Source organism: Diospyros lotus, chromosome 2, assembly GCF_014633365.1.
Source record: "Diospyros lotus cultivar Yz01 chromosome 2, ASM1463336v1, whole genome shotgun sequence".
NCBI lineage: Eukaryota > Viridiplantae > Streptophyta > Magnoliopsida > Ericales > Ebenaceae > Diospyros > Diospyros lotus.
In genome coordinates this window covers 1,105,880-1,118,491 of record NC_068339.1, presented here as the reverse complement: position 1 = coordinate 1,118,491, position 12,612 = coordinate 1,105,880, and the positions used below count along the sequence as shown (strand labels likewise).

The following is a 12,612-nucleotide window of genomic DNA, read 5'->3' as shown; positions in this document are numbered from 1 at the left end:
ATTATGGCCAAATTTATATTTTTTATTTTGTGTTTTTATTTTTTTTATGTAGTTAAATTTTTTGATTGCATTTATATATATATATATATATTAACTCAATTTAATTCTTGCATTTTAATTTTTTGTATGTGACAACTCAAAATTTTTATTTCTAAATTTATATTTATATTTTTAAGTTAATTTAATTTATATATATGTAATTAAATTAACTTAAGAATATAAAAAGATGTAATTAAAATAATAAAAATATGTAATTACATAAAAAAAAAACATAAAAGTTCAATATGACTGCCTAATTATGGTCAAATGTTCTGAGTACAAATTTCTAGTGGCCAAATATGCCCTTGATCTCTACTTCACGTGTGCATATGTAATTTGTAACTGATGCTTTCGGATCTTTGTTAACAACGATCACTTGCAACCATAGTACAAATACTTAGAAAAGCCCCCCAAAAAAATAAAGGAAAAGAATAGTTGGGACCTTTTTTTCCATGACCAAGGCTCAGTGTGCCAAGCCTATAACAAATACAAGTTCTTGGCATGCTAGGCAAAAGGTTATTTCTCTGTCTCCTCAACCCTTGTATGATAAAGAGAAAGCAAAAAATGGCTACTCCTAGGCTACATAGAAACCTTACAACTATACATCTTGTTGCAACATCCTCTCAGTTGGCCATCGGTGGAACATGATCGTTGGGTTGCTGTGGCAGGGCAGCATCCCCCGCAGCAGCAATAGCATGTCGGCGTTGGCGCTCCCGCAAGTAAAGGACTGTTAGTAGACAGGCAAAGAGAGTGAGTATGGTTACATTCCCTTCCTCCATTATCACATTTTCCACCCATGCTTCCACTTTAGGAAATACTTCAGGCAGCGAGTCAATCAGATTAACCTAGTCCACAACTTGACCATTTTAGTTCCTAGAGACCAAGCTGACTAAAATTCATGAGAACGTAATTCATTGGAAGAGGGAACTTACCAGGAAACTGTCTGCATAGTTCTTTCTAATCCACAAGCTACCAAGAGCCAGTGTGACAGGCAGCTTTGCTGCAGGATCAAGCTCTCGTGCCTGATCATAATAGCGCTTTGCAAGATGAAGATCAAATGGAAGTCCTTCACCATGTTCGTGCATGTATCCAAGGTTGAACATGGCTTGTGCATTGGATTGGGATCTAGCATGCATGTAAGCCTCTGCAGCACGGTCATAATCTCTCTCAGTACCCTGACAACACAAGAAGAATAAAGCATAATAAGAACCATTTAGAGATGCTGGCAAGGAAAAAAAAAAAAGAAAAAAAAAAAAGAACCTTATATTTAGTTCAGAAAAACGAGTGTGCTTTAATAACACAAAAGAAAGTATGAAGCATCCATGAGCTTAAATCCTTTTGAGGCACATACCCGGCCATAGTAATATGCATCCCCAATCAACAAAGCAGCATGCTCATTACCCTGCTCAGAAGCTTGCCACCACAAAGAATGTGCACGCTGATGCCTTTCAGCATCACTGCATAAACCTGATTCTCCTATGCACATACTACGTACCCCAAATTTGTCAAGAATCCATGCAGCATTACTTTGTGCCACCTCATAACCTAACTCAGCCATCCTTGAGTACAAGAAGAATGCCTTCCCTACATCACCTTTCAAGTATGATTCTAGCGCCCATCTAGACAAGGAGTTCCACGGTCCCTGTTCTGCAACTAGCTTGTACAATGCTGTGGCCTGAAACCAAGACTCAACCATGAATAGATGCATGGATTCATTTCCATCATTACCGTAAATAACCAGTTTAAAACAAACCATCAGAAAAGCACACATTGCAATAAAAAAAAAGAACCAAAAAGAAACGTAAAGATTACTTATGAGACTCTATAAACACAAGTCAGAAACAGAAGACAGTAACTGACATCAAAAACAAAATTCAGGTTTACTTTTTTCAGCCAGTTTACATATGTCAAGACCTGCAGAATCAAAATATGGGATCCATGACAGTAATCTGTTTTTAGAATGGGCATTGAAAGGAAACATTAGCAACAGAAAAAAAAAAAAAAAAAAGATCAGCCAAAAACATCATATCTTAGATTATAAATTCCAGTGAGACTTGAAGCTTAAGTTATTCCTAGAAAGGATCAGATTAAATATCTTGAATCAAATGTTCAAAAAGACGAGATCATTAAGGATGTTGCTAGAATCAAAGTAGGATGGTTAAAGTGGAGATGTGCATCCAGCATTATATGATTCTAAAATTCTTTTAAAGATAAAAGAGAAGTTTTAACGGGTAGCTCTTAAGACTATCCTTGTTGTATAACTCAAAATGATAGGTCATTAAGTACCAAACATAAGCAAAATAAGAGCTTAATAGAGAAGGAAATATTATGGTAAATGGGCAGCCATACAAGAAAAGATAGAATTAGAAAAAAGATTATACATTTTAAGTTTGGAGTTGCCCTTAAGATAAAATGTGAGAAATACGATTAAGATTTAGACTTATGAAAGAAGATCAATAGCTGCAAATATAAAACAAGATAATGGAATAAAGAATACAGCAGTTTGTAGCAAACACATAAGAAGAAAAGAAAACTTAGTAGAGAATACTTGAGCATTATATGAGATATAATGGCCTTACAAAAAACATGACCATGGTTATAGGCGGTTGAAAAGTTGAATTTACATGGCTAACCCCACCCAGTGCGATCAAGACTTGTGGTGGTTATTGTTTGCCCAGAAAGAAAATTCAAACTGGAGCACTTAAAAAATGCAAAAATCAAACATATTAAAACTTTAGACTGGTCTTATTGACTCAAGCACAACAGATGGAAGCACGTGAAAATAATAATAACCATGTTCTCTTTACTATAACTGAATTGCAGGTGATCAAAGTCCTTCGCTGCTTGTTTTTCTGTTGACTTGAAAATTGTTTATTAAAAAATGGGATAAAATGATCATTTTACCCAGCCTTCTCTCTCCTCTCTCTTCCTTGAACAATATATTTTTTTCTAAATATATAAACTAAAAATATAATCTATTTTATCTAACCTAAATATATATATAAATATATTTTTAAAAATAAAAATAAAAACATTAAGTTTTCTGCCAACCACTGGCAGAAAATTCATTGCTGGCGAACCCCAATGCAATAGGGTTTGAATCCAATCAGCAATGGCATTGATGGGTTCAATAATGGCGAACCTTCTAGGTTCAGCCAAGAGAGGGATCGGTTTGGTGATGGCCACTCCACAAAGGGTTCAACCCCATCGCTGGGTCCAACATCATAGTTAGGCTGGTTCATCTCTAAGCTGGAAGAAGGGGGGCAGGGCTGCTGGCAAACTCCACCATGTTTTCCAATCTACAGAGAGAGAAAGAGATGAGAGATAAAGAGAAAACCATTTTAAAATTCAAATGCATCATTTTATTTAATAAAGGTTTAACTAATGGCAGGAGTACATGGTTTGTACAGGAGTACTCAAAGCATTTTTCCAAAGGTCATGGGTAGCACCTGCTCTTAGTCTAAATCTCAGGGGTACTGAGCATATTCTTTCCTAAAGTTTTTTAGATGATCACGTGGCATAAGTGGCTGTCATGAACCTAGGGTTCATAATGGGCTGAAATTGGCAATCGGAAGGATCCGATTGAATTAAGGTCAAGAACAGAATGTATAGAGGGAAAATTGAAGAAGAATGGGGGAGAAATTAGAGAGAATTGAGAGAGAGCAGAAGAGAGAAATGAGAGGGAGATTTGAGAGAATTGTTAGAGAGAGAATGAGAGTTTTCAATTATCAATTCAAGCATAATCCTTCTCCACATACTATAGCCTATTTATAGGCTTTACAACTAAAAGAAATATCTAGAATAACAGTCCCATGTGCTGTAACAAAATAACAAAAATAGCTTCTAACCAACTAAGGTAACTAATTACATTATTGTCCTTCTAATTAGCCTTGAGTCGTGACAATCCCCTCTCCTTGAAAGGTTTCTTGTCCCCAAGAAACTTATTACATTGAGCAGTTCTTATTCATCAAATTCCCGCCTTCCCTATCTAATTTTTCTTTCTTTCTTTTCTTGTCCTTCTAGGCCTTTTCTTCTTCCTCATTCTTAAATATCCAAGATCAATCCCCGTCGTAATTCGGCCTAGAACTTCGATAAAAGCAATTTGATAGAGTTCAAGTTCAATACCAGCAGCAGTTGTTCCTACACCTCGATGGTGCACCACAGCTGCACATTGAAAGACATCAACAGCATCCTCGAAATGCAGCAATGGAGGATTGCAGATTTGCCTTCGATACTCATACCAAGGCTGTTTGTGACCATTAGCATTAGGAGCTGCTGCAACTTCCATTTCAGCCAACAATTCATCCTTCCATGCAGTAGACAGCAACTTGGATTTGCTAGTGGAAGTAATAAACAACACAGCAGCAGAAGTTTTGTTTCCTTCGGCAAAAACTTCGACTTCTTCAGTTATCTCCCTTAGCCTTCCTGCCAAAACCCGCACTGGGGGCTGTCTGATACCTATTTTAACCCCAGCCAAGGATGATTCAGCCTTCTTTGGATCCGAAGACAAAGGAGCAATATACTTAGGGCCTTCTTTAACTGCATGTGGTCCATCACAATGTTGACCCAGCCTAAGATAAATGTTGCAAGTATTCCCACTCTTAGCTTCCGGTAGGTCCAGAATCGGAGGAAGAATTCCAGCACCAATATCTGTATAGATTGTTGGTCCTTCAATCAAATTTTCCTGACCCAATACTACTCAATTTCCCACAAACTTCTGGAACACCACCAAATCCTTCCGTCCATGCACTAGCCACCCGGGGTAACGAGTTGGCTTTGGCTTCCTCTATCCATCACTTCATCAATTGCTTCCTTATTATTTCTTTGCAACCTTTCAATAGATGCATATTGGGGTATTATTTCTTCTTCTAACTTCTCAATCACTGCAGCTGAATCCCCTTCCTGCCATCTTGACTTCTCTTTCGGCTGGTCCATTTTGAGAAATTCCTCCCTGTTAAAACTTACGTGATAATCATCGAAGTATTCCACTGAAAATTGTAATGATACTTCTTAATAAGTATCATCGCAAACTCTTGCAACTTCTCGCGTATCATAAGGCCAAATTCCTTACTCGTATCATGTACCCCACTGCTTGCTCTCTTGTCCCATTGGTTGATTTCATTTTCAAACTTCTTTTCCCCTGTTTGTTGCTTCTAGCCAACTGAAAATGCAGCCTTCTTTGACTGCCATAGAGGCTCCATTCCAACTAAAAATGAAGCATTCTGCTTCATGTATGCACTGCCTCCCTTAGCTTCAAGAGTAGGACACCTCACTGAAAATGCAGCCTTCTTTGGCTGCCATTGAGACTTCATTGCAACTGAAAGTAAAGCATTCTTCTGATGTAATTGAGATTCTCTCGGCTTCATCTTGATGTCATCCTCCATCAGAATTCATATAGCTGGTGGAATTGCCAGTCAAGGATCAGCTATGGCTGATTCTACTGAGGGTCGAGCAGTTGCTATTATCCGCTGGAATTGAAAAATGATCGTTGCCGATGCCTATAAACTCGCTACCCAGTCAAACCTGATTTAGGCAGAGAATCATTCGCATGTTACAGCAACTTGATTAGCCTTCTAGAGTCGCCTAAGACTTCCAATTCTCTTGATCCATTTGCTGCAATAATTCCCTATACTTGCTAGAATCCCTATCAGACTCGCCTGGCCTACACACCTTCAAAGTCGGCTAAAATTTATGGCCAACTGCTCTGTTATAGTCACTGCAAGTCACCTCCCTACAGGTCGCCCTATGGAATGGCTTCACCGATCAATCGAAAAATCTCCGTTGGGAGTTAACAATAGAGGAGTATCCTTCCACGGTCGGAATTCCGCCAGATCATCGGAATTCACCAATGGAATCGCCTATATCTCCTGTGGAATTAGCTTCGCTTCACTGCGGCTATGAATCGCCCATCCGCTTCAACTGCGCTACTCTGATCTGCCTTCAATTTTGGAATCACAACTGCAGTGACTCAGACAAATAGCAGCGAATCAACCTACTGCTCCAAAATCAGCTTTGCTCGCAATTACTATAGATTCAACAATCGCTTCCCCCGACTCCTTCTCGCCCAATCACCGACCACAATCTGCAACCACTGGCTCGGTTTCGTAATTTACCGGAATTGCTTCACCTAATCACCAACGTCAATCACCGTTGGAGATCGATAGCAAAATCGGATCCTCGCTCCGTCAACTCTCTGTTATTTCTGGAATCGCCTCCTAAAAGTTCAATTAATTTTGTTGTCGCTAAGAATTGCCTACACCCGATCGATTTCTGCTGCCTACGGTTCGGAAATCAACAAGCAAAGGAGTGGGAGGAATTTGTTTCTCACAATGGACTCCACCTACAAGTTCGAGACAAGATCCGCTTGCAACCTCTCGATTTCGCTCACTCCTTGTTCCCTTCCGTCTCAAATCTGAAACGCGAGCAACGAGTTGCCCGCTCACTTAATTGCAGATTGCCTCCACACAATTAGTTCCCGATGCTCAACACTGATTGTCGCTTGAACTCACTTGCTGATACCGACCGTAATTCTCTTCAAATTCCGAGAATCAAGTACAGCAGTCGTCAATCACCTCCATACATCGGAATCTATTTTCGAGCATCAATGGCCGAAAATTAATCCTTAGTTGAGAGACCCACCCAATCTCACTGAAGTTCTTGAACTTGCTAAGTTCGTTGAATCACCAAACCATGGACTATAATGACTGAAATTGATTGCACTAGCCTTCAAATCGAATCAACCACAGCCAAGGATTGACTGCTCTAATACCATTTGTCATGAACCTAGGGTTCATAACGAGTTGAAATTGGCAATCGAAGGATCTGATTGAATTAAGGTCGAGAACAAAATGTATAGAGGGAAAATTGAAGAAGAACGGGGGAGAAATTAGAGAGAATTGAGGGAGAGCATAAGAGAGAAATGAGAGGGAGATTTGAGAGAATTCTTAGAGAGAGAATGAGAGTTTTCAATTATCAATTCAAGCATAATCCTTCCCTACATACTATAGCCTATTTATAGGCTTTACAACTAAAAGAAATATTTAGAATAACAGTCTCATGTGCTGTAACAAAATAACAAAAATAGCTCCTAACCAACTAAGGTAACTAATTACATTATTGCCCTTCTAATTAGTCTTGGGTCATGACAGTAGCTTCTTTTGTATAGGATTCGCCTTCTTAAAGCACTTATTTATATAAAGTGTTTCCTTTCAGAGGAGGAGGGGGAAAATACACTGCAAGGAAAACAGGTAGACACAGGTGCTGCAGTAACAATCTACCTGCATGTACGGGTAAAATATTTGACTATCCCTAGATTGATCTGGAACCTCATACAACAAGACTGCTTTTAATTAAGCAAATAAGAAGCTACTTATATATAAACCAATTGACAAATCTGGAACAGAGTTGTGAGAAATTCTTCAAATTCTAAGTCACACTTGAGGGAACTACAGACCGGCGAATTTTGCCCAGAAACTTGGTTTCTTCTTCTTTCTTTATTTATTTATTTATTTTTTGAGCAGGGAAAGGGGTAGAGAAAGCAAAGTCACAGACCAGAAAAGCATAAAGGCAAGTTAAGATTAGGTACTAAGTGCCCAGCTAAGTAAACTAATATATGAACTACCTAATATGTAGAAGCATGCCAAAGAAGCGGAGAAAGAAAATAAATATATAGAGAGATTATCTGTTCAGATTTACCGCAGGGAGATTCTTCTTGAGCCCAACACCAGTATGTAACATCTTTGCCAACTGATAAAAAGCCTTAGGGTGACTCGCATTAGCAGCAACTACAAAGTATTTGCATGCTAGCTTCACATCTCTTTTCACCTCAATTCCTTTAAGATACATCACACCTAGATTGTAATGACCACCAGCTTCCACATTATCAGCAGCTTTATCAAAGTATTCTTTTGCCTGAAAAATAAAATAAACAAGAAGTTCGTGCAAACCCAGAAATTAATGATGGACTTGATAATCTGCTGAAAATGAAACTCATTTTGGTCCAGTCAACCACATGCAGACAAACTTTTCTTCTATGAAGTGTAAGTCCTCAATGACATTGCCAGCTACTTATCCCTTTGTGCATTTAGCATTTTATAACATAAATCCATTGTTCATTTGAATCCCTCTTCCTAGTCAAGCAAGAGGTAGCTAAAGGATTTTAAGAGTTTATGTTATTTAGCACATTGTTAGTATGGAATTTGTTGCGCGTGTAGCACCATATTTTTCAAGTAGTACAAATAAGCCATCATCAGCTATCTTCAGCTTTGATGAAAAGATCAGATTGTGAGATAACAGTAAATGGGTTTCAAGCATAAATAAATAAATAATCATGCGCTCAACAAGCTTCTGCTATTATCTACTATATAAATTTTCTTTTATGAGTCCAGGTGGAGGTAGTATATAACCTTCAAATATATGGATTCAAAGTGCATTAGCATATCAGCAATGATAGAACCCAATAATTTGAGGGTGCTCGTGTGCCACCAGAGTGGGTAGGTGATTTTTAACAAAGAGGAAACAGAAGCAGACAATATCCAGCAAGTGTAATGGGAAACACATACATATTACTCAATCAACTCTTATGATAAGAAGCATGCCTAACTTTGGAAAACAAAATGTGCCAGCAGGAGGATAGAGATGATCTTACTATAGTGTAGTTCTTGTCCACTCCATAACCCTTGACATATAAATAACCCATTCCATTATAAGCGGAATAAAGTTGATGTTTGGATGCAAGTTTAAGCCACTCAAATGCCTTAGTGTAATTTCTTTCAACTCCAGCTCCTCTTGCATATATCTCTCCAAGAAGTTCCATGGACTTTGGTTCACCCTTCTCTGCAGCCTTCAGAAACCATGACAATGCCTTGGCATGATCACGTCTAACTCCTCTCAACCCAAAGTAGTACATTATCCCAATTCTATACATCGCTATGGCATTCCTTTTTTGTGCCTGATATTCCATGATTTGGAAATCTTCATCCTCCTCCCCTCGGGACTTCCTTAGGGCTTCCTTGTTCTCCTCTGCTCCATTATGGATCCTAACTGGTTCAATCACCGGTGTGTCCTTTGAGATTAGAAAACTATTCACGGCCACTTCTGCTAGTTGAGCATATAGGTTGACTGCTTTATCGAACATCTGCAACAAATCAAAACAAGAGCATTTTAACAAACTACAGAAGCGCATCGGCCATACAAGTTTCTGCAATCAATTTAACTTGGATTTTGCTTTGCAAATGTATTACGTGATTCAGTAACGGCCAGAGGTAAGTGTTAGGATTTGCAGTAGTTAGCATCAATTCTCGGTAGAGGATTTTAAATATAGTTAGAAATATGATTGTATTTTATGTTTTATGAGTTTAAAATGTAACGGAACTAACCTGCTTAGAATTAGTTCCGGAAGTCCTTCTATTTCTCTCTATTTGTATATAAGTCCCTGGTTTGTAACCGCCTCTATCTCCTATAAATAGAGGCGGATAGGTTCTGAGCAGGTAATTCAACATTCATTATATTCTATTGCATTCGTACACGGGTGTTAGAGAATTGAGAGAGAGCAAAGGCTCGGTCCTTGTATTCTCGGGAGGAAGGCTATTGTTCATAGCCTAAGTGTGTGCAAGAGAGAGGGAGTGCTGTATTCTGGATTCTTCTCTAGTGGATTCTGTCAAAGGCTTCTGGCAGTCTGTATGTAGGGCAATTTATGCCTGAACCAGGATAAGTTTTCTTGTCTCTTTCATTTTTCTGTTATTGCTTTAATTACTCTATTTTCTGTTCTTATCGGGTGAGGGTTGGTTGTGAGAAAGTCGTGATTCTTGTGTGAATAACCGGTCCTAGATTCAACAAAGAATTAATATTTCCTAATCTCAGAACATAAAAACTGCTGCACTGACCTAAGTTCTATTTTCTAACGAAGTGGAAAGAACACATTCACTGGAAGCTAAGAAATAATATAGGTAATTAGCTTGAATCATTTTTTTCCTTTGATGAATTTTCATATATCATAAATAAAGAACTGCCATTGAACTTTTATACAAGGTTCACTACCTATCTGTTGTTTCTTTTATATTAGTCACATTTGTTAAAAAGAAAAAGTAACAGTCAAAGAAGTGGCTAGCATTAAAACCATGATAGGATCCAACAGGCCACAGCCAGAGCAAAACATGATGGAGTGAGATGTGACATAACTTGTGGAGAATGATAATATTGAGCATGGCTATATTGGGTATCTTACAACGATAATATATTGTGCAACCTACAAATTGGTCAAATTTCATAAGATCCTGTATTACTTTCCCTTTATGTTTCCTGTATTGCTTTCCATGTGTGTTGATATATTGCAAAAAAAAATTAATAAAGCAGAATCTATTGTCGGTTTTCTAGCTGAAAGTTATGCTGAAAAACTTTTGTCATTTTCTTGTCGGCTTGATACTGAGGACTTCTGCTAGCTTCATAGGCATACTTATACAACTATCTAGCTTGGTTTACATGAATATTCTTTAACTGAAAATAAATGATAAGGAACAAGATGTTCTATGCTTTCCATAACCCTTAATCCTCTTGGTCTCAGCAATGAAATGAAGAGCAATATCTGATTAGGAACAAGAAGGATTGTCTAAAGCTACATAGGGCAGGGGCAGAAAGAAAAAGAATGGAAATTTCAATACATCAAAAATAACTAGAGCTTCCACATGTCAATAAATTTCAAAATTGACATCAATAGCCATATATTAGGTTTTACATAGTCAGAGATTTTTATTGTTAAAACATAATTAGACAGTTTTTGCATTCGGATTCTCTATCAACAAGAAGTCAAAATCTTTGCAACAATTTCAGGATGCAAACCTTCTCATAGTCGCAACAAGTTCAACATTTTTTTTAACTATTTTATATCTAAAGACACTCAAAAACATGAAATTTTCTGTAATTCGTAATACTAGGGCCTTACAGACATTATAAAAAAATACTTTATATGAAGTTGCAAACGGTTTCAACAGAAATCAGAGAGACGAGGGATGATCAAACCTCTTGCCGAAAATACGTGAACGCCAGAGCCATCTTCGAATGCATGTTCCGCCCGTCGGCAGCAAAGTTATGGTACAAGAACGCCTTCGCTCTGTTCCGTGCCCTAGTCATCCCCATACTGTACAGAAACCCTAGAATAGACTGTGCGTGGGGGTACCCCGCGGCGGCCGCAGCCTCGATCTCGGAGGCGGCCTCGTCCACCACCCTGGGGTCCCCGAAACTCATGCCATCCATCATTTTTCTGACGCCTGAGTAATAAAGAGCCTCTTCCTCTGTCGCGGGGTCCGAAGCCGCGGCGACCGAGTCCGGCTCGAAGATCGGGCGCCAGGAGCCCGGGTCGAGCTCCTCCTCGGACTTGGAATCGGAGTCGTCGGAGTCGTCCCATTCGGAGGCGGAAGAGGAATCGGATTCGTCGGCGGGGGAGGGGAGGGAGTCCTGGAGGTCTTCTTGCGAGAGGACAAGGACGGAAATCCGGCCGGCGACGGAGAGCGGGCGGAGGAGGAGGAGGAGGAAAGAGACGAGTAACAGAGGGTGGAGAAGCTTCTCGTTGCGACGCGGCATCGCTCCTCTCTTCTCTGCGCCTTCCTTTTCCTTTTGGGTTTGTTTCGCTTCTTCTCCGATCTGTGATGAAGCTGTGGGGTTAGGATCGGGTGCGAGTGATGGAACTTGTGATTGCTCTCCACGTCAAAAGGGATCATCTCAGCCAGTAGCGTTCTGCCACGTCATATCCCGGAGCTTGAATGCAATTGTCAGATCAGTCTGATAGCCGGGTTTGCCAAACCCGCGGGGGCATGGGCCCACCTCTAATTTTATTTGTATGGACAAATGTTATGTTATTTTACTTGAATAATAATAATATAATAATTTTGATATGTTAATTTAAAATATTATTATTTTCTTATTATAATGATAACACTGAATGGCTTTTAATATCATGTTATTTTAATACCATGCATGACATTACAATTATAAAAAGACATACGGGGAATAGTGTTACATCTCTCCTCTGCTTCAATATTTTTTTGCTTGCTTGTTCAAGTCCATACTTAATTTTTTAAGAAACTTAAATCTGTTCATTTCTATCTTTAATAGTGACACAGTCTCTTCCGAACAGTAGTAATGTGAGTCCTTTTCTAGACAATAACCCTTCCTTCACCTTCTCCCCATTAGTTCACCTTGATTTTTTTTATTTATAATTAATCTTTAATATTTAGATTACTCCTTATTGCTAAACACTTTTCCAGTTATATTTAATTTTTTAATTCCAATTTCTACTTTTGAACCTTCAAAATTACTTACTTGTCAATGTGTTTTTATTATTATTTTTTTTTAAAAAAATTTAGTTAATGTGAGATTTGGGAAGTGAGAAAAAAAGTTCAAAATGTAAATACATTTTTAATAATAAATTTTTAGATATATTTTTAATATTTAAATTGATAAAGTAAGAAAATATGACTTTTTCCATCATTTTGATGAAACAACTATTTTATTCTTTAACTCCAACCAAACATAACCTAAATAAATTGTCACTCCTTCTGCTAAATAATGAGATCTTGT

At 38.3% G+C, this 12,612-nt stretch overlaps 1 protein-coding gene across 1 annotated transcript; it reads right to left on the bottom strand.

The window, feature by feature from the left end:
- Positions 1-272: 272 nt before the first annotated feature.
- On the bottom strand, positions 273-11,712 carry LOC127795110 (ERAD-associated E3 ubiquitin-protein ligase component HRD3A). Its single transcript, XM_052326565.1, has 6 exons — positions 11,056-11,712; positions 8,687-9,175; positions 7,735-7,950; positions 1,391-1,714; positions 972-1,214; positions 273-884 (listed from the first exon to the last, which is right to left on the bottom strand). The coding sequence occupies exons 1-6, from the start codon at positions 11,614-11,616 to the stop codon at positions 663-665; spliced, it is 2,055 nt and encodes a 684-aa protein (XP_052182525.1). The 5' UTR covers positions 11,617-11,712; the 3' UTR covers positions 273-662.
- Positions 11,713-12,612: the final 900 nt, after the last annotated feature.

What these genes read in the sequence shown, in the direction of transcription:
- LOC127795110 (XM_052326565.1), bottom strand. Translation starts at nt 11,616, where the DNA reads ATGCCGCGTCGCAACGAGAAGCTTCTCCACCCTCTGTTACTCGTCTCT. An exon ending in TCAAGAAGAATCTCCCTGCG is followed by an intron (nt 1,715 to 7,734) that starts GTAAATCTGAAC and finishes TCTTGGTTTCAG; the next exon opens with GCCACAGCATTGTACAAGCT. An exon ending in ACTATGCAGACAGTTTCCTG is followed by an intron (nt 885 to 971) that starts GTAAGTTCCCTC and finishes GTTGTGGACTAG; the next exon opens with GTTAATCTGATTGACTCGCT.